The sequence below is a fragment of the Mesoplodon densirostris genome, chromosome 3, assembly GCF_025265405.1.
Source record: "Mesoplodon densirostris isolate mMesDen1 chromosome 3, mMesDen1 primary haplotype, whole genome shotgun sequence".
NCBI lineage: Eukaryota > Metazoa > Chordata > Mammalia > Artiodactyla > Ziphiidae > Mesoplodon > Mesoplodon densirostris.
The window spans coordinates 34905577-34927278 of record NC_082663.1 but is presented as its reverse complement, the minus strand read 5'-3'; the positions used below and the strand labels follow the sequence as shown (position 1 = coordinate 34927278).

The window sequence follows — 21702 nt, the reverse complement described above, 5'->3', positions numbered from 1 at the left end:
TTTTAAGGGACCTCCACACTGTTCTCCATAGTGGCTGTATCAATTTACACTCCCACCAACAGTGCAAGAGGGTTCCCTTTTCTCCACACCCTCTCCAGCATTTACTGTTTGTAGATTTTTTGATGATGGCCACTCTGACTGGAGTGAAGTGAAACCTCATGGTAGTTTTGATTTGCATTTCTCTAATGATTAGTGATGTTGAGCAGTCTTTCATGTGTTTGTTGGCCATCTGTATATCTTCTTTGGAGACATATCTATTTAGGTCTTCTGCCCATTTTTTTTAATTAAGTTTTTTGTTTTTTTGATATTGAGCTGCATGAGCTGCTTGTATATTTTGGAGATTAATCCTTTGTCAGTTGCTTCATCTGCAAAAATTTTCCCCCATTCTGAGGGTTGTCTTTTTGTCTTGTTTATGGTTTCCTTTCCTGTGCAAAAGCTCAGAAGTTTCATTAGGTGCCATTTGTTTATTTTTGTTTTTACTTCCATTTCCCTAGGAGGTGAGTCGAAAAGGATTTTGCTGTGATTTATGTCATGGAGTGTTCTGCCTATGTTTTCCTCTAAGAGTTTTATAGTGTCTGGTCTTACATTTAGCTCTTTAATCCATTTTGAGTTTATTTTTGTGTATGGTGTGAGGGAGTGTTCTAACTTCATTGTTTTATATGTAGCTGTCCAGTTTTCCCAGCACCACTTATTGAAGAGGCTGTCTTTTTTCCATTTCTAGTTCAGTCGCTTTCTAGTTCAGTCGCTTAATTAAAACTGTCTAAATTTAGATGTGCATATGGTACTCATTTAATAAATCTTATAAGTGACATTTCTTGACAAGCAAGTGAAATATTTAAGTTCCAACTTCAGAGCTACAAATCTGTCTAAATACTATAACTTGAGAATGAGATACTTTGCCAATTTTTAATGCAAATAAGGTATATACATACACACACAGACACAGACACAACACGTAGACACACACACATGCTTGTAAAAGTATGCCTTCTTATGTTGTATAGATTATCTTTATAAAGCAAATATTTATAGTTTAAATTGTACAGCGTTGCTGTTTTTAAGCTTATTTTCTCTTCTTTTCCTTATTATTATCTTTTCTACTGCACTAGTGTTTTGTAAATTGGGAAAAACAATTATCCTGATATAGCCCATATGTTGTTAAGTTACAGTAAGCTGTAGCAGATTTTGATTCATGTTGGCCTTAAAATCATATACAATATTGTTATATATAAAAATATATATTTGGGCTTCCCTGGTGGTGCAGTGGTTGAGAGTCTGCCTGCCGAGGCAGGGGACATGGGTTCGTGCCCAGGTCTGGGAAGATCCCACATGCCGCGGAGCGGCTAGGCCTGTGAGCCATGGCCGCTGAGCCTGCGCTTCAGGAGCCTGTGCTCCGCATCGGGAAAGGCCACAACAGTGAGAGGCACGCATACCGCAAAATATATATATATATATATATAATTAAATAAATATATATATATATAAAATTCAGATGACCAAAACATATTTGTCATATATATCTGTTTTCCTCCCAGGTTCCTGGCTCAGGGCTTCAAAAACCCTTGGAATTTCCTAAGTATTAAGAGTGATAAAGAAGTTTTTGTTATGTTAATGAGGTGACTTTTGGATGGGACTAGTTGCCAATGGAGCCAGCTTAAGACGACTGGAACTTTCAGTCCATGACCTCTGCAGATGGGAGAGGGGTTGGAGATTGAACTCAATTACCATTGGTCAACAATTTAATCAATGAAGCACAAGCAATAAAGCCTCCATAAAAACCCAAAAGGACAGGGTTCAATAAGTTTCCGGGTTGGTGAACACTGGGAGATGTGGGCAGAATGATGCACTTGGGGAGGGCATGGAAGTTCTGTGCCCTTTCCCCATACCTTGCCCTATGCATCTCTTTCATATGGCTGTTCCTGAATTATAGCTTTTTATAAGTAACTGGTGATCCAGTAATAAAATGTCTCACTAAGTTTCCAGGAGCTGCTCTAGTAAATTAGTGGAACCCGAGGAGGGGTTCATGGGAACCTCCAATCTATAGCTGGTAGGTCAGAAGCACAGGTGATAACCTGGGCTTGTGACTGGCATGTAAAGTGGGGAGTGGGGTGTGGGGCAGTCTTTTGGGACTGAACCCTTTACCTGTGGCATCTGATGCTATCTTTGGGTAGGTATTGTTAGAGGTGGATTGGACTCTTGAACAGAGAATTCAGCCAAAGTGGAAAACTTCATAATTCATGGGACTCAGTACTCAGAAAGGCATCACCTCAGTAATGGGGCCAAATTAGACCTATATTAAGGTTGCCTGGTCCCCACACCTTATAAAACTTAAAAGCAAGCTCCGAAAGGATCAAATTGTTTCCAAGTAACTTAGCTGTGTCACAGAACAAAGTTCAAAAATATTCAACACTTGACAAGAAAAAAAGTAATAATGCCCATCATCTAATGGGGAAAAAAAGACATTCAAAGAAGCAGGAAAATATGACCAATAAGAGAAATAAAAATAATCAGTAAAGAGAAACAGACTTAGAAATCACATAGTTTAGGTTGTAAAATGATCTGTATATTTGCTTTTGTTGAGTTAATATACTATCAGGAAGCAGTGAGGATTTAAGGAATATTATTTGAAAAAATATAATAGAAATGAGAAATGCTTAAGAAGTAACTACTATTGAGTAACAATTAGATTGATTATATCATGAGTATGATTATTTGATAAAAAGTCCTGGAAAAACACATTTTCTTAAAATCAGAAACCATACTCTTAAAACTTCAATAAGCATAATGCTGCTGGAATAATATGGCCTGATTAGTCTGTTTTCTGTTTACATTATAAATTCAACAAGAACAAGAACAACACAAACAAAATAACAAATAACAATAACAATGAAAACTTGGTGCTATGTCTTTCCCTTGCATTACCCATTTAATCTTCTCACCTAACCATTTTATAGAAGATAAAAGTGAACCTTGGGTAGATCAAGTAACTTTATTGCTAAACATCTCCAATATTTATTAATGAATATATCTACTTTTCTATTTTAGTCAGCACAAAATGCTGTCATGGGCTCCAGTTTCCTCTACTTGAACTTGTGTGTTCATCTCTGTGCACTACAGAAGCAGAGGAAGAATTACATACATCAACACAAGGACCAGCCATGAAAGTTACATTTATTTCTCAACCCTGGATCCATAGTATGGTCTTGTGATTTGCCTTCTTTCCAGCAAAAATTCCTACTCATATTTGAGTGTGACTTGTAACCAGAAATTTTATTATTTGAAATTTTACCTAACAGTTTACTATCACTTGATTAAAATGTTTTGAACAGTTTTATTTAATAAGTTGTTTTTACAAAATTAATTGAACAACTGTAGAATTTTAAAAGTTTCTTAGTCTAATGTGAAGATATCCACATTTTTGAGAGAGTAGCATTGACATATATACACTACCAAATGTAAAATGGGTGGCTAGTGGGAAGCTGCTGCATAGCACAGGGAGATCAGCTCAATGCTTTGTGACGACCTAGAGGGGTGGGATAGGGAGGGTGGGAGGGAGACTCAAGAGGGAGGGGATATGAGGATATATGTATACATATAGCTGATTCACTTTGCTGTACAGCAGAAGCTAATACAACATTGTAAGGCAATTATACTCCAATAAAGATATTTAAAAAAGATACCCACATTTTTACAGCATAGCTAGAAGCCACTGAAACCATCAAAATCATGAATTAGAAATGTGTTTTTAATCTTATAAAAATAATAAGATTACTTATTACAAAAAACAACAGAAACGTGATGTTTCTTCAAAAACAAAAGTAAAAGATTTTTCTTTCTAAATATAAGAAAATCATCCATAGGCAATGGAATTGTCTCTTTTTTATAGTATTTTTAATTTATTTTCTCTGAAGTAAAAAATGATCATTACAAAAATTAATACAGCAAAACTTAGAAATATTTGTTGGAGATATAAGAGCACAATGGGGCTCCCCTGGTGGCGCAGTGGTTGAGAGTCCGCCTGCCAATGCAGGGGATATGGGTTCGTGCCCCGGTCTGGGAAGATCCCACATGCCGCGGAGCGGCTGGGCCCGTGAGCCATGGCCACTGAGCCTATGCGTCCGGAGCCTGTGCTCCGCAACAGGAGAGGCCACAACAGTGAGAGGCCCGCATAACGCAAAAAAAAAAAAAAAAAAAAAAAAAAAAAAAGAGCACAATGAATGAAACAGCTGAAAAGAATATTGTATTTCTAGAACTATTTTTCTATTCCTTAAAAATATACTGATGATTGTTTCTTCTAAGATTTGTATACTTATGCAGTTACAGGACCCAAGTAATTCATTCTGAAACGCTGTGGTAATGAAAGAATCTTACTTTGAATTATCTAGAAACCATTAAAGGTGAACTCCTCAGCCAAAAAGATGATGTTTCATTTCTCACTAATGCAACCTGAGGGTCCAAGAGGTCACTGAGACAGTTAAGACCTAGTCCTTCTAAAATCTCTGACTAGGGTTGAATAAGCTTCAGAAAGCAGAAAACCAACTCTCATGATGCCAGGCCAACAGGCATGGTGTTCAGAGGTACAAAGGTCTCCTGTCGCTTCTCTCACTACTCCAAATTACAAAGTCAGGCTGTGTTTTTCTCCTGACACCTGTTAGTAATGAAGCTAGAAATGCCTAATATGAGAGGCTTTGGGGAAACAATTTGCTAGAAAATTACCTACTCATCTACAGAGGCTTGAATTATTTATCACTTGAGAGTGAAACCACTTTATAAATCCATCAGCAATTTCCCTTGTCAAGACTAAATTCTTAAGCTTCTTCTGAATTCCTGAGGGATGACTTTAAAACCATAGCCTCAATTTTAAAATGCAGCATGCTTAATAATATACAAGAGAGTAACTGCTGTTTATACGTGTTTCAGATTAGCAATTCATAGCTCATGTCTCTTGAGGATTGTTCATCAAGAATCATTAACTGGGCTTCCCTGGTGGCGCAGTGGTTGGGAGTCTGCCTGCCGATGCAGGGGACGCGGGTTCGTGCCCCGATCCCGGAAGATCCCACATGCCGCGGAGCGGCTGGGCCCGCGAGCCATGGCCGCGGAGCCTGTGTGTCCGGAGCCTGTGCTCCGCAACGGGAGAGGCCACGGCAGTGAGAGGCCCGCGTACAGCAAAAAAAAAAAAAAAAAAAGAATCATTAACTGAGGCTCAAGTCATTGTATGAGGTTTTGTGAAAGTACATTCATGTGTCTTCCTTTGCTGTCCACAGTGATGGTTGCCTTGTATTCAATCCCTAGATGCTCCTCCAACTTCCTCTCCCTACATCACTGGCTGCTGCTATCAGTGCAAGGAAGAAGGAAGTCTCTGTGCTGGGTTTATGTGGGGAAGAGTATCAGAAATTCCCTATCGACAAAAGGGCACAGTCCAAACAATTCATTTATAAGTTTGTTGTTTAGGGATTAAAAACAACAGTATACCTGGTTTTGGAATCACTGAGAAAGTGAAAACTAAGTTGCTTCATGCAGGGAATGATTTTTATGTTAACTAACCTGATCGTTTCATCTTTGCAACTGAAAACTCAAACTCCGTCCAGAGAGATTGATTTTTCCCAGAGTAATACAACTAGTTTGTAGCAGAATTTAGACACAATCCAAGTTTCTGAACTCCAAATCTCATACTGTTTCTTCATTTTATTGTTTCCTATGTGAATTCTGCTCTGAAGAAAAAAAAGTATTTTGAATATATATATATATATATATATATATATTTTTTTTTTTTTTTTCCAGTACGCGGGCCTCTCACTGTTGTGGCCTCTCCCGTCGCGGAGCACAGGCCCCAGACACGCAGGCTCAGTGGCCATGTCTCACGGGCCCAGCCGCTCCGCGGCATGTGGGATCCTCCCGGACCGGGGTACAACCCATGTCCCCTGCATCGGCAGGCGACTCTCAACCACTGCGTCACCAGGGAAGCCCATGAATATATATTTTATCATAGTATCATGGCTGAACGCTGTACATTTGCTTTGAATAGCAGTCTAAATTTTGGTAAATAAATAGAAAAAAGTCAAGAAAATGTTATTATTTATGTTCACTATTCATATTGATGAAGAAATAGTTTAATTAGAGGGTCTGCTGTCTTCTACTTAGAGAAAGAAGATGAGTTTCTCTGTATATTGTCCAGAGGGCTCATCTCTACTTTCAAAAACCATCTCAAGCACTACCCTTGTGCTCTGTGAACAGAATTCACAATTTGTTACGCTCTTTGTTTATGCCTTAGCATAATTATCACTACTCTGGATCATTTCTCAGTTAGTTGTATCATTGGACTGCCTTCTCCCCATAGATTGCAAATTCCTTGAGGTTAGGACGTGACCTATCATGATGGTACATCCATGCACCTCCATCACGGGGCTTCTTGCCCAAAGAGTAGTCAGTAAATGTGTGTTGTATTGAACCACACTTAACTGTACTGGACATCATTCTTTTGTTGTTATTGTTTACTACAAGAAGAAAAAGCAAAGAAAGAGGAAGAGAAACCGGAAGAGAGGAAGAGAGGCCAGAGAGGAGGAGAGAAGCAAATAGAAGACAGGAGAGAGAGGAGAGGGAGGAGGGAGGAAAGAAAGAGGAAGGGAAAATAAAAAGAGGAAAATGGGAGCCCACTTACAACAGAGACATATTTAATCTACTTCTGTATGAAACTGCCATCTCATATTTATTGCCTGTTTATGTACTAGAGTACAAGGAATTAGGCTTATATCATGAAACAAACCCAAAGAAATCAGAGCCTAATTTCATTTTTAATATCTTTTATAAAATCCAACACTTCTTTTAAAGAATAAAAGGATTCATGTTAAGGTTTAAATGAATTGTACTCTATGATGAAACCATTAAAACCGCAAAAATTTAAAATTTTATCTTCACAAAATTTAAATTTCTATAATATTTTGATATTATTTTCATATATCTATTCTTCCATAGCTTTATATTTTTCCTTTACTGTCTTATTAATACTCTTGTCCGATAACACTGCATTTGGGAACATAGTACTCCTAGGGTTGGGTAGTATCATTTGACAAGTCACACTGAAAGGAAGTGGTTACACTATACCCAGGGAGACACCTCAGTTCTTTAGCAAGTTGCATATCAACTCCCCTGCAATCATATAGCTAGAAACAATAATTCATTAGTTAGCACCTACCATCCTATTAGCTTTGAGAATTAGGGTTTAGCATGCTTCTAGGGTTTCAGAGAAATCAAACCCATATTGTGCTAGCTTAGCATAAAGAGTAGGAAATAATGGGAACATGACTTTTTAAAAATCTATCTGCAATATTACCTTATGAAAAGAGAGGTTGATGGGTAAATTGCTTTATCTGAAAGAATATTTAGCAAAAAAGATGTTTTGATTGCCCTGATGAATAAATTACAAAGTCAGTATAAATCAATCATCTCCTAGCTTCCCAAATCTCTATGAAATCAAGAAAATCTTTATGTACACTCAAAAAAATCATTTGTCACAATTCACAAAAAGAGTAAGAAATTGATTATAACAATCACCTAAATGGCTGGCTCTCTTAGTATTGATTCTACTGTACATTGTTCTTTAAGGTTCTAAGGGTACATCATTTCCAACATTTTTATTTCCCTATAAGACATTAAGAGATTCGGGTTACCTCTCATCACCTCGTTACCTCTCTGACCCACTAATTCGTGGTCTATTCTCCAGTGGGTGAGTGAGTCATGGTTCTGGAGATGAGCAGCTGCTGTTCTTGCCCAAACACAATGAACACCCTTCAAGTAAGTGCTAAGTTTTCAATTATCCACTAGTGGGTGATTGCACAAGAATCTTGGCCAGTGCCTCTCAGACTTTAGTGAAGCTAAGGATCATGAGGGGTACTCATTAAAAATACAAATTCCAAAGCCTGCTGTAATTTATCAAGTGTGAGGTATCCCTGGGAATGGATATTTTAAATAAGGACACCAGATTAAATAAAGACAACTGTTACAAGACACTTGTGGACCACACTCTGAGAAACAGTGATGCTGACTTGGGAAGCTGAAAATGTTTTTAACCACCAGCCTACTGAAGACCTCTGTAATAGATCCAGAGCAAAGTATCTATGAAAAGGAAGATGAGTCCAAAGGTTTAGTTGGAAGCAGTTAACCTTTGAATCGGAAATATCCTTAATGAAAGGAAGATGATAGCTGGAGAAGAAGCAGCAGCTGAGAACAGTCATGAGCCCCTCTCCTTGGCACCTTTCACACCCAGACCTATAGATTGCTGATACCCAGTTCCTACTTTCTCTGACATCTGCCACCTTAACATACAATCTGGACATACATTGGAAATGGTATATAGATTTAGGATTGGGGTGGGGGGGAGTTGAGAACAGATTGAAGTACTAGTAAAGTTGAATGCATTATAGCCAAGAGGTCTAGATAAAGAATGATTTGAAAACAAGAAGAGAGAATGGAGTCAGAGAAAAAAGCCTAAGCCTGGAGTGAGGGCAGCATCTAGATCAAGTCAGTGATAGGGGACATAGCAAGGGAGGCTGAGAAAGTGAGGGAGGCTGAGAAGGCGAGGGAGGCTGCTGTCAGTTGGAGGTTCCAATCAATTGCCCCTGACAGGCATTTCAGTCCACTGAGCATGCCTAGTTTGTGGACTGACTTTCACCAAGTAGAACAATCAACAAGATCACCATAAAGGCTTGACCAACACAAGCCCAGTAAAGTGACCACTGAAAGCCATTCCCAAATCTGTGATCAATGGACCCAGGTTTAGGGAGAAGAACTCCTTTGGTCTACCAAAATTGTTTGAGTTTCAGTCTCTAATTTCTTCCTTCTCAGATACTCTGGTCTCCACCAAAGGGACACTATTCAGTGAGATGAAGCCATTTTGTTGGTCAGTAGGAGCTCAGAAGCAAGAAAATGTCCTAGTGGTAGAATACAGCAACATCTTTCTCAGCAGCAGCCCATCACTGGAAGCTTCCAGATCATTGTGCCAATCAAGTGGTGGAGGGACTTTCATTTAGAGACCCTTATGTGAACCTCATGTGAGAAACTTGCCAACCTGCTTCTTCGATTTGTTAGCCTTATTATTTCTGATACTTAGGTGCTGTCTCTTAGAGAGCCTGAAACAGCCAAGACATGGACACAGAGGAATCTGCAGGTGAGCATCATCGGATCCTGAGGAATTAGGTGTTTTGTATCTGTGTGACGATATGCATATGTGAGGTGAGGAATGGTGTACATCATTGAGGGAGATCTGTACACCTTAAAAGGTTTTATGAAAAGCTATGCTAAAGTAAGATTGTTTCTCTCTACTCTCCCTTTATTCCAGAATAATAAAATCACATGGATTGTAAAGGACCAATGATGATTGTGTCCTACCTTCTTTAAAAATGTATAGTCTACTTGGGAGAAAGTGGGGCTACAACACAAAGAAAGGCAGTTTCACATTTAATCTTCAGTACTGGCAGAGTCCTTTGGAAATATTCTGCTTTGCCAAAAAAGACTGTTCTAAAGGGTTATGTTGTTTGATTTGGAGGCTTGTGGGAAATCACTACATCAAGAAATATCCCTTCTACCAACTTGCCATGTGGTGTGAAATTGCTCAATTCCCTGGACTCAAATATGTGTTTTCAGTTTTCCAACAAGCTTTATTCAAATAATTCCTGGAAGGTAAAAGTCAAAAATATTTAGATCATTATCAGAAAAAAACAAGGTTGCATAAGCATGATACCAGAAGAGGGACCTGAGAGGGCCAGAAGGGAAGTCAGAGAGAAAGAGGATGTGAAAAAATAAGTTGGGAGGGTGGGGGCAATGAGGAAGGAGGTGGAAAATAACAAGCTCTATTACACTGTTGCCCTCCCCTACTCAAGTCAGGTGTAAGGGATTCAGTTCATGGAATCTGAGAGCTGAGCCTTGCTCAAGAGGATATATGGTGATGCCTACATGACTGGAGAGATAAACAGGGATCTAGCATCTTTTATCTTCCCCTCCACGTCTAATTCAGGTTTTGAAAAATACTAAGCATCTTCTATTTTCAAGTATGTCAATTATAAGACATATGAAAAAGACACAGTTCCTGCCATCAAAGAGGTGGCAGCCAAGAGGAAGAGAAGAGTAGGAGAAAGGGAGAAGGGGAGAGAGGAAAGAAGGAGAGAGAAGGAAAGTAGAGAGGAGAGAGAGAGAAGGAGAAAGGGAGAAGGAGAGAATGAGAAGAAGAGAGAGGTAACCATAGCATAGTAATTCACAGGAGGGCATTTCAGCATGTTCTTAATTCTTCTTTTCTTGCCCATTTTAGAGATTTTTGGAGAGATTAACCTCACTCTCAACATGCTGAACAAGGAAGGTAATATTAGCAAGGTAAGGAAAATAGAGAAAAGTCTCTTTCCCATTCACATTTTCTAATCCAGTTAATGCAACATTTCATCTACATCATTCTTTGCTTCAACTTCCCCTTTTCTCTCCCGATTCTTAAGTGGCATTCAGTTTTTCAGAAAATGCAGTGATAATGGAAGTCATTGTAATGTTTAAACAATGATATTTGGCATTTGAGGATTCAGAGTATCCAACTGTAGAAGCTCGCAAAAGAATGCCCCTTACGTAACCTCACACAGATAGATGCGGGAAAAGGGAGATGTCAGACTTAAAACCATGTGGATTAGAGCCTCCTCCTGTGGAACTTGAGGGTTAGCAGACTTTTGGTCCTGTCCAAAACATGTCAAGGACTTTTTGGTGTGGACCAAATGTCTTATGAACGTTTTGGACAGGACCAAATGTCCTGTAAGGAATTTGAGGGCTCCTATGGAAATCCCCAAAGATCGCCCCCTACTCATCTGTAATGCTGTTTCACAATTAGAGATTTATTTCTCTGAGATTTCAAGGCTTTTCTGGCTTTAACAACCTTTTGTAAAATAACAACAGTTACTGTTCATTGAACACTTACCTAAGGCTGGAGAGAGCTAGATGCTTTCTAAACAATAGTGCATTGTATTATGTTCACTCCTCACAACATTATGATGTAGGTATTGTTACTTCCATTTGACAACTAAGAAAAGTGAGGCCCAAAGAAGTTACATGCCTAAGAACAGCAGGATTAAATTCAAACACAAGCCTGTCTGACTCCAAAATAATGCTCCTAATCATTATTCAACGTAGCCTCCCTGAGAAGGGCAGTGCCTACACCTTTATCCCTTAATCCACTGGTTCTCAACCCTGACTCCATATTAGAATCCCTTATGCAAAGTGAGCTATTTCACACGTTAAACATAGACATAGTACCTCAAGGTAGCATGCCTGAGGCTCTTAGAGATTTCAGAACACCAGTCTCTCATCTTCCAAAGGCCATGTGGCCACCTAAGAGATTGAGAAGAGCCCTCACACACCAGCATCTGCCAAGCCATATAATTGCCAGAGGCTGCAGCTCTGTGGAAAAGGATTTACAACTTCTCCACAAAGGCATGAATGAAGTAAGGGCCTATAAATCCCCTTTAGGTACAAGTTTCATAGCTTAGCAGCCTCTTTGGGAATCGCATTGCATTCCTTAATGCCATAGTCAGTCTCTGGTAGTAAGAGCAACAATTAGGTTGATAGACATTTCCATTGCCCTGAGTGCCCTACAACAGTGAAATTCAAGAGACTTTAGTATGTTGGGTATGTTGGGTAGCCCACCCCTACCTTCAGTTAGATTTTGCCATAGAAATATAGTCAAATTAAAATAGGTTTTAGAATGAACTTTGCTTTACCTATAAGCCTTTGATTCCTAAAGATAAATTTCTGTGTGTAACCTTGTATGTTCACAGGAAGACATTTATGGTCATCTCACTTCCCTTCTTCAGAATACTGACATCTTGGATGACGCAATTGTCCAAAGGTTGATTTATTACACTTCTAATGACATAAGAGATGACAATGTATGTTTGATCTTTGATGATGAGTCAGTGTCAGGACCAGCAACAGGTCTTTACCTAACCCAACTGCACCCATGCAGACATCCATAAAATTTTCTACATCACTGCCAGGACCACAGGTCCCTTTTATTAGTTCTTCATGGTAACCTGGATACAGTTACAGTGCATAGTATTTACCCCAACACAGATGAGGAAACCAAGGTAGAGCTAAGAAAGTCTTTAGGAGTAATATCCCATCCACTTGTAGATGAGGAAGTTGGTGCTTAGAGAGATTGCAAAGTAATACAGCTATCTATTGACAGAACAAATAACTAGAACCGAAGTTTCTTGGTTCCCATATGAATTCTTATCTCTTCTCGTGCCTACTTGTCTATATCTACTAGACATTGTATCTGAAAAATTATTTGTAGAAATAATTTGAGTCTTAAAATAATGTTATTTCCTTCCAGAAAGAATTTTTACTTGTTTACCTGCCAAGGGCACAAACAATCTATGATTAATTTCAGGGCTTAAGATTTTTCTGGGCAACTTCTGTGACTCAATGTTGTACTACAGTCTGTGGAGAGCCTATTTAACCTTTCATATCAATGCAGCCCTTTGAGGTCTTAGCCTAAAAGATAAGAGGTGAGATGACCAGGATCTCACCATTGGTTGGCCCTGAATTCTGACTATTGTCCGAAACTGCTACAAAGCATCCTCAAAAGCAGGGCTTATCTCTCTGGATTTCCAGTCTTGTCCAGATCTCAACTGAGTAATTCATTCCACCTTATATTGTGATCTCATTGATGTTTCTATGAGTATATTTTTTAATATCTTGCCCAGCACTTTTTATTTTCCTGAGCAGGAAAGTTGATCAAATTGACCTCATTCACTATTACCAAAAGCAGAAGTACCTCCAAATATCTCCAACATCAAAGATAATTAGATCAGGACAATACTAAAACCCAAATCTCTAGCTAGCTTTGGGTTTTTCTAGCCCAAATCCTAGCCCATTTTTCGCTCTCCGTTCCCTTCAGTAATTCATATCACTTCAACATAAAACATAAATCTTACGTTCATGGTACCTGATTAACTAACAAGAAAACATGTATTGCCCCAAGTTTACAAGAATCCTATTAAAATCTGGCTTTGAGGTGCTTTTGAATTACCTCTGCTTTCCCAGCTATTGACACCTACCCTAGAGTCTTACACCTGGGTTTGTAACAGCCTGTTCTCCCTCTATTGAAAAGGTAAGGAACTTATAAATATTATGTAAACTATCAATATTTCCCCTCTGCTGACTCGTTCTGCTCTTCCTAGCTGTTATTGTTATTTTCCTTTTCTTCCTCAGATCCTCAGAGAAATCAGAATGCTAGCTGGGGGGGTGTTGGTGTCTCTCACTGAACATGATTTCAACTCTGTGATGTATGAAGTACAAAGTAACTTCAGGATCCTGGAGCTACCAAATGAATTCGTTGTGCTTTTGCCCTGGCTGAACTGGCAATGAGCTACAGTACGGAGGGAATAGTGTCCACATTTTCCCTGGGAAACAATCATTCTAACTGTGTAAACACAAATGGGAGCAAACAGCAGAAGGGAGAGGATCTCTCCCTTCTTTTATACTAAAGAATATTGATAGCGGCATTTGGGCTGTTGTTTATGAGCATAGATGAGCCTGCTGGCCAGTCACGGGTCCACACTGCTCTGAATTTGTCTGGACTCTCTCCCACCCTCATTTTCCCTTTTGTCTGGCTTTGTGTTTGCAGAAGCACATTTTCCACAAGCCACTCAACTCTTACATGAAGTAAGTGTTTCCTAGGATGTTTTTTTCTAAACCACTTTATTGAACAGATATTTATTGAGCACCTATCACCTGTGCTAGGCCCTGGGGATACAGGCAAGTTCTGATGGGAGGGACAAACATAAATAATTATTCAAGTAAGTAATTGCTACTAAGCAACAGGTACAGATGGCCGTATAGCCGGTACCTTATTTTAAGGTACTCTAACTACAGATTGATTCTCTAACTACAGCCTGGCATTACAGTGGTGGAGGGATAGAGAACAACTTCCCGTTGTACCTCATCTGCTTCCCCTACGAAGCCTTGACATGCTTATTGATTCCTCACTGCAGTGTCCCAGAGCATTCCCTTCATGATGATGATCCTGCTTACCATGCAAACCATGCTCAGGTTGGCCAAGGAGGAAAGGATGAAGGGAGCTTTCTGTATCAGTGGGTATCCCTGTGGTTTTCTCTTTGTTAAGACCAGACTATGAATGAAGCAAATGTCTTATTTTTCCCTTTACTCCAGTCTTGTCCTTTCTAGTAATAGTAGCTACCATTTACTGAGTGCCTACCACATGGAAGGCCTACTTCAGGAGTTATCTCTGTCAATCTTCACAGCAGTTCTGCAAAGTACTATTAGCCCATTTTACAGATGAGAAACTGAGGGTCATGGAGGTTAAGCGATTTTCTCAGGGTGGTGACAGTCAGTGAGATGGAGAGGTGGCATCCAGGTCTACATGATCACCCAGTCCATATTCTTCCCACTGTCTTACACCAGGTCCATTTATACTAGCCTCCTTCTTCAATTGGATCACACTTTTCAACAGTGATTATGAGAGCTTATGAGCTCTTATCCATAAGCTAAATTTTGGCATCTCTTTGTAATGAAATATTGTGAAAGTGATAAGTGAACAATCTAATCAAAATACAAGCAATTATACAATCAAGGAAAATGGGTAAACAAGCTATGGTCACAAATCCGTCTACCCCAAAACTGAAATACAACTTCAGTAATCAAAAATCTACAGAGAAAAACATGCCCTTGAGTTCCTGGAAAACGTATTTTCAGCACAGTGAGAGACTTCTTGGATGAGTCTGAAAACCAGGATTCTTTTCTCCGATCAGTCACTGAGCCATCTGGTGATTCTGCCCTTCTCTCAACCTCAATTTCACCTCTAAAAACAACAAATGAAGTGATTGCTAAGACCCCTTCCACCTCTGACATCCCCAGCACTACTATTTTATAATGTTTTAAAGCCTATACTGTTAGGAATATCTTCTTTACCTATCAACCAAGTCTTTTCTATTCTATTTTACCCATTTCCTCTTGTCTGTCCTCAATAAAGGTAATATATGTATCTGACAAATATTGAGAATTTACCATGTACCTAGGCACTGCCTTGGGTATTTTAAGATTATTATTTCATTTAACCCTCATAGCGACCTCATTAGGTGGCTAACATTTTCTGTTCATTTTACACATGAGAAATTGAGGCTTAGAAAGGTTAAATAGCTTGCCTGTAATCACACAGCTGGCACGTGGCAGAGACACGTACAATCGGACTCAAGGACTCAAACTACTATATTAGATTAGCCCACTCTTCAATATTTTTTACTTTCCCTACTTACTATCACAGCTAACATTGTGTCCCAGCAAAAAAATGTTGGTGCCACTAAGTGCATTTCTACCTCCAATATTAATAACCAAGAAGGTAAAAGGGGCTTCCCTGGTGACGCAGTGGTTGAGAGTCCGCCTGCCGATGCAGGGGACACGGGTTCGTGTCCCGGTCCGGGAAGATCCCACATGCCGCGGAGCGGCTGGGCCCGTGAGCCATGGCCGCTGAGCCTGCGTGTCCAGAGCCTGTGCTCCGCAACGGGAGAGACCACAACAGTGAGAGGCCCATGTACCGCAAAAAAAAAAAAAACCAACAACGACAAAAAAAAAGAAGATAAAAGAAAATAAAATCAGAAATCATCATGGCAATGAATAAGGGAATTCTCATCTGTGTGTTATAAATTTATCTAAGTGCGCTTTAGTCTTTAAGCAACTTTGACTGACTGCCAGTAAAGAAAAGGTATAAAATTTAATAGCCATCCATCTAGCTATGTGTTCAATCAAACAGCAAATAAACAGACATTGCTTGTTGTTTCAGATACCATCAACAAACCAGGCACCATCCCTTCTCATTATAGGGCAGTGCAAGACACACACACATACACACACACATACACACACACACACAAAATGGATTTGACAAAATGTAACATGAGATTATCAGAGAGAGTTTGGAGGGGATAGGAATAAACCAAAACTGACCAGCTCTAAAGCTAAGATACTTGGGATCTTTTCCATAGAGTTATTTGTAGATGAGGTATCCTTGAGAGAGTAAACTACAGTTTTTTTACTATCTAATGAGAGGGATAGCATGAGGGGCTGAAGGAAAAATTATTATTTAATGTATTTGATGCAAATATATATGTGATATATATGATATTTTTGCAGGCCCAAGATTTTTTAATTTTATTAAAGTAAAACATACATGGAGAAAAACATAAAAATCAGAAATATACAGGTTGATGAATTGTCACAAAGTAGCTCATCCATTTGACCACAACTCAAGAAAAAATTTGGACATTAATAACTCCCTAGAAGCCCCCATCTTTTCTCCTGGTCATCACCTCTCCATCTTTTCCAAGGGTAACCACAATCCTGAATTCTAACACCATAGATTAGCTTTGTCTATTTGTGAGATTCATACATGTTTTGTGTACCTGTAGTCCATTTTCATTTCTGTATACTATTACATGTCTATACTACAATTTTTCCATTCTACCTGTTGGCAAACATTTGGATCATTTTTTTTTGTTTGTGTGAGGCTATTACAAAAATAATTGAACAGGAACATTCTTGTACAAGATTTTTAGTGCCCATATGTATGCATATCTAGTGCCCATATATATACCTTGAAGTGGAATTTCTGGGTCATAGACAAAGCATATTCAACTTTGGTTGATAATGCCAAACAGTTTTCTAAAGTGTTTGTAATCAATTCACACTCTCACCAGCAGAATATAAAAATATCAGCTGCCCCTTAGTCCTGTCAACACTTGACATTGACTATCTGAAATTTTAGCAATTCCAGATGGTATGTTGTAATATTTCATTATGGTTTTAATTTACAGTTCACTAAAGTGGCTTGAACACTTTTTATATATTTACTTGGTGCAGTCAAAAGATTTTATGGAAACTATTACACATTTGCTAATCATCAGTACACTCTTCTCAAATTATTTTATTGTCCTACCTACCTTGATATTTTTCTCAGTCTGTGGTTGTTTTTAAAATGCAGCCCTTGAGAAGTTCAGCAGAGCCATTTACAAGTATGTCAACCACTGGAGAGACTTCCCCTACCCCAGATTGGATGCCAATCGCCTCTCTGACAAAATCTTCATGCTGTTCCGGTATATCATGGACAAGTGGACAGCAATGACCTCGCCCACACAAGTGAGAGGGGTTCAGCATGCCTCCAGCTAGCTCTCCTGGCATGCTGGTTGAACTTCCTCTTCTCTTTTTGACATGATAATTCATCTTAGTTCTCTTGGAAAGCTGTGGGTTGTATCTTATCAGGTTTATAAAATCTTTTGTTTTTCTTGTTTCAAATCATTATTTACTCATTATTTCAACTAATATTTATTGAGTCCCCATGACATGCCAGACATCATTCCCATACTGGGGATACAGCAGAGGTTAAACAGACCGAAATCCCCACTCTCATGGAACGGACATGCCAAAGTGTGCAGAGAACAATAAATAACTAAAATGAGCAAAATATATGGAATTTTAGCTATATCATAACCCATATTTGGGCTGTCACTGATTAGGAAAAACACCAGTCCAGAGAAATTTCCTGTGTCTGTGAATATCACAATGAATTAAAATGATATCTAAAGAAGGAGGGTGTCTGCTTCAAAATACTGTAATGACTTACAAAGAATAGATTACAAAGTGCATTCACATATATAATCCCATCCTTATCTTGCTTAATTGCTATGATTTTTTAAAGTAGGCTAAATTATATTCTTTTTCAATCTCTATTGCTAAATTATAAAAGATTTAACACTTAGCTACCTTCTCTAGTGCAGTTTCCTTTCTATATTTTGAGCTTTTAAAGCAATCATTTTTTAACATGCTGGGATAGTTAAATCATTAGCAAACATGAAATTTTTAAAATATTCTGAGGATGTCTTTTCTTCAAGCCACTTGAAAAACAAAATTCAATGCAAATTTGCTGACTACTTTCCTAGCCTCCCACAGGAAGTTAGGCAAGTAACAAGAAGGTGCACAAAGTAATAAGGGAGCACCGGGAGAGAAGCACTTAACCCCTGGTGAGCACTGGAAAGGCCATGACATTGGAACTGAGCTTGCAACCCATGAAGTCATCACTACAGGAGACGTGCAGTCCCTAAAGAGGGGATAAAACCCACTGAAGCATAGGTTAGGGATGGGATAACGTGATACTTGAGTGAGTCCAGTGGGAAAAGGGAAAGTGGGGAGAGGAAAGGGGATATAAAGAGGCAGAAATAAAAGAAACCCAGAAAGTGGTCTTGCCCACATAATAAAGAATGCTACACAGCACTTTTTTTTAAAGAAATAAGAAACCTTGGGGAACTTTCCTGGTGGTCCAGTGATTAAGATTTCACTTTCCAATGTAGGGGGTGCGAGTTCGATCCGTGGTCGGGGAGCTAAGATCCCACATGCCTCGCGGCCAAAAAACCAAAACATAAAACAGAAGTAATATTGTAACAAATTCCATAAAGACTTTAAAAATGGTCCACATCAAAACAATCTTTAAAAAACCAAAAGAAAAGAAACCTCGGTAGGGCTTAAGCAAGAAGAATGAGATCTTAGAAACTAAGAAAGGAGTGATTTTCAAGAAGCAGAGACAGATCTACAGAGGACATTGCTATGGTGCTCAAGAAAGAAAAATCTTGAAACGTGTCTACTGCATGGAAATGTGGTAGAACCTTCCAGCTGACACACAGTGTTGAGTGAAATAAATGGTTATTGTTATTAGCCACTAAGTTTTGACGTGGTTTGCTGTATAGCAAAATTTAGCTAATAGAAAAAAAAGCATTTATTAGGTAGAAAAAGCAGAATATAGAACTATAGATTAAAGAATGGTGTCAATTTTTAAGAAATTAAAATACATAAGAAAAAGATAGGAAAGAATGTCAAATAAAGAAATAACTTATTAAAAACACACCAGACAGTGCTTATCTATGAGTACTGTGGGTACTGTGTTTTCTGCTTCCTCTTAATTTTTGTGATTTCTACATTTTTAAAAATAAATTTATTTACTTATTTTTTTATTTTTGGCTGCATTGGGTCTTCACTGCCGCGCACGGGCTTTCTCTAGTTGCGACGAGTGGGGGCTTCTCTTGTTGCAGTGCGTGGGCTTATTGTGGCTTCTCTTGTTGCGGAGCACGGGCTCTAGGCACGCGGGCTTCAGTAGTTGTGGCTCGCGGGCTCTAGAGCGCAGGCTCAGTAGTTGTGGTGCACAGGCTTAGTTGCTCTGCAGCATGTGGGATCTTCCCGGTCCAGGGATCGAACCCGTGTCCCCTGCACTGGCAGGCAGATTCTTAACCATTGTACTACCAGGGAAGCCCATGATTTCTACATTTTTATCATCAATATATTGCATTTATATTTTGTACTGGTTCATTTTTCATGTCATGTGGAAGCCAGATGACAGTGGATTGAGAAATAAAGGGGAGTTAGGGAGTGGAGGTAAAAATGGTAGACCACTCCTTCAAAAAGCTTTGCTATGCAAGAAAGGAAAGAGAAACAGAATTGGATGAGGATAACAGTGGGGCTAAAATGATATGGAATCAAAGAATTTTTTTAATATAAGGGAAATTTTAAATTTGTTAATATAGTAAAAGAAAGTGACCATTAGAGAGAGGTTAAAGAAATAGAAGAGTGGGGAAAAATATTGAAATGAGCATCAATATAGATATAGATGTAGATACAAATATAACTCTCCTTCATACAATGATCTTAACCTAAACATTTTTTAAGAAACCTCGCTCGGTTGAAAGCAGTGAGGAAAGTTTTTTGTTGGTTATCTAAAGCTTCTGGTATACTGAGAAGTGTACAAAAAGCATAATGAAGTGTGAGAAACAGTATTTGTTTGCTGCCTCTGCAGATTTTGGCCATCATTAAGGCTCACAGCCCCACGGTGAGCCTGCTGCTCCATCGGGAAGACCTCTGTTAATTCGCCCTGGGCCAGGTCTCTTGTCTCCTGAAGCAGTATAAATACAAAGAGATTGATTTCCATTCACTCAGGTGAGAGCCACACCCTAAAGAAACCGATTCTGATAGTTGACCAGCAATCATCCTGGAGGATGTTAATTTTCAAGAGGGGTCAAGGAACTCAACTCAACTCAGGAACACGTGTTTGGGCAGCCGAACTTAAATACCTCTTGGGAAATATGAGGTAGAGAATCGATCGGTGGCATAGCCGGATGGTGGAAACTCCAGAAAGGAATTTCTGTTCAAGCTGCTGGGGAACTAAACAAGGTAGAGGAGCAGAATCACTAAAGACAACTGGTAACGACAGAAAGGTTATGGGTTTGTTCTCCTCACAAAACGTAATGAGTAATGATTTGCTTTCCACATCCTGTGCTGCTGCTCCGTAGGCAGCCTCCAGCTAACCTTCAAGAGCTTTTATTCCAGAGTCTAAGACAGATATTGACCGCGGCAGTCCTTTATGACATTAGCCTTCCAAAGGCCTTGAGGAAGACCGTCTTTATCAATTTACTCCACCAGGTAAGACCATGTTGTCAGATCTGATTGTTTCATTTTCAACAACTTTCTCTTTTTAACATCTACCACCTGATTTTTTTCTTCTCATTCAGGTGTGCAGAGTTCTAGATCCTCCAGTAAAGAAAAATGAAATCGAAGCTTCAGACTGTTTCCTCATTCTAGGTAGGACCCAGCATCCAGAGGGTTTTTAATTAAAATGTCTCCAAGTGATGATGATGACAAGGATGAAGTGCGTGCAAACTGTCACATTTGTTACTTTCACACATACACACAAAATGTTTCTTCAACTCAGAGTATTCTATGCCTTTCCCTATCCTCTCTGCTCCCAAGAAAAGTGAAGCTGGTAAGGTGACCAATCAAATTGATCTGCCCGGGACTAAAGGACTTCCAGGAAAATAGAACTTTCAGTTCTAAAACCAGAAAAGTCTCAGACATATTTTTGGATATTAACTCCTTACTGGATATAAGGTTGGCAAATATTTTTCCCCATTCCATATGTTGTCTTTTCATTTTGTTAGTGGTTTCCTTGTCTGAGAAGAAGCCTTTTGGTTTGATGTAGTCCCACTTGTTTATTTTTGCTTTTGTTGCCTCTGCTTTGGGTATCAAATTCAAAAAAATTCATTGCCAAGACCAATGTCAAAGAGCTTCTTCCTATGTTTTGTTCTAGGAGTTTTACAGTTTCAGAACTTATGTTCAAGTCTTAAATTCATTTTGATTTAGTTTGCATGTTTGGTGTAAGGTAGGAATTCGATTTCATTCTTTGGCATGTGGCTGTCCAGTTTTCCCAGCACAATTTATTGAAGAGACTATTCTTTCCCCATTGTTTACTCTTGGCTGCTTTGTTGAAAATTAATTGACTATATATGCATGGGTTTATTTCCAGGCAAACCTGTAAGAGTTGGCAACCCTAAGTCAAGGAAATGCTTTTCTCTTGGCATTTGAGATTATTTGAAACTCTATCAAACCCGAGTCATCTTTTTTCCTCCCTGTCATTTCTTTGTATCTATCCCTTGTCTCTCTCTCCCTCCTTCACTCTCCCCCTTTTGTTCTTGCTTTCATGTCACAACCCCGCCCATCACCTGGTTAGAATACCAGACACAGGTTGTCGAGGAAGCACCAAGTTCCCAGGGTCAGGATACAAAACTATACTCTAATATAGTCCCTCAGGGCAAGAGACAAGAGCAATCCTAGACCTCCAACACC

The 21702-nt window shown here is 39.0% G+C and overlaps 1 protein-coding gene across 1 annotated transcript in view; it reads left to right on the top strand.

Annotated features, from left to right (window-relative positions):
* Positions 1-9141: 9141 nt before the first annotated feature.
* The window catches only part of MROH2B (maestro heat like repeat family member 2B), a 66897-nt gene continuing 54336 nt past the window's right edge, over positions 9142-21702 (top strand). Inside the window, 10 exon segments of the mRNA XM_060094321.1 lie at positions 9142-9163; positions 10301-10362; positions 11802-11912; positions 13240-13371; positions 13374-13401; positions 14022-14120; positions 17024-17178; positions 19880-20019; positions 20412-20502; positions 20592-20661. Of these exon segments, the coding sequence (XP_059950304.1) occupies positions 9142-9163; positions 10301-10362; positions 11802-11912; positions 13240-13371; positions 13374-13401; positions 14022-14120; positions 17024-17178; positions 19880-20019; positions 20412-20502; positions 20592-20661 (910 nt within the window).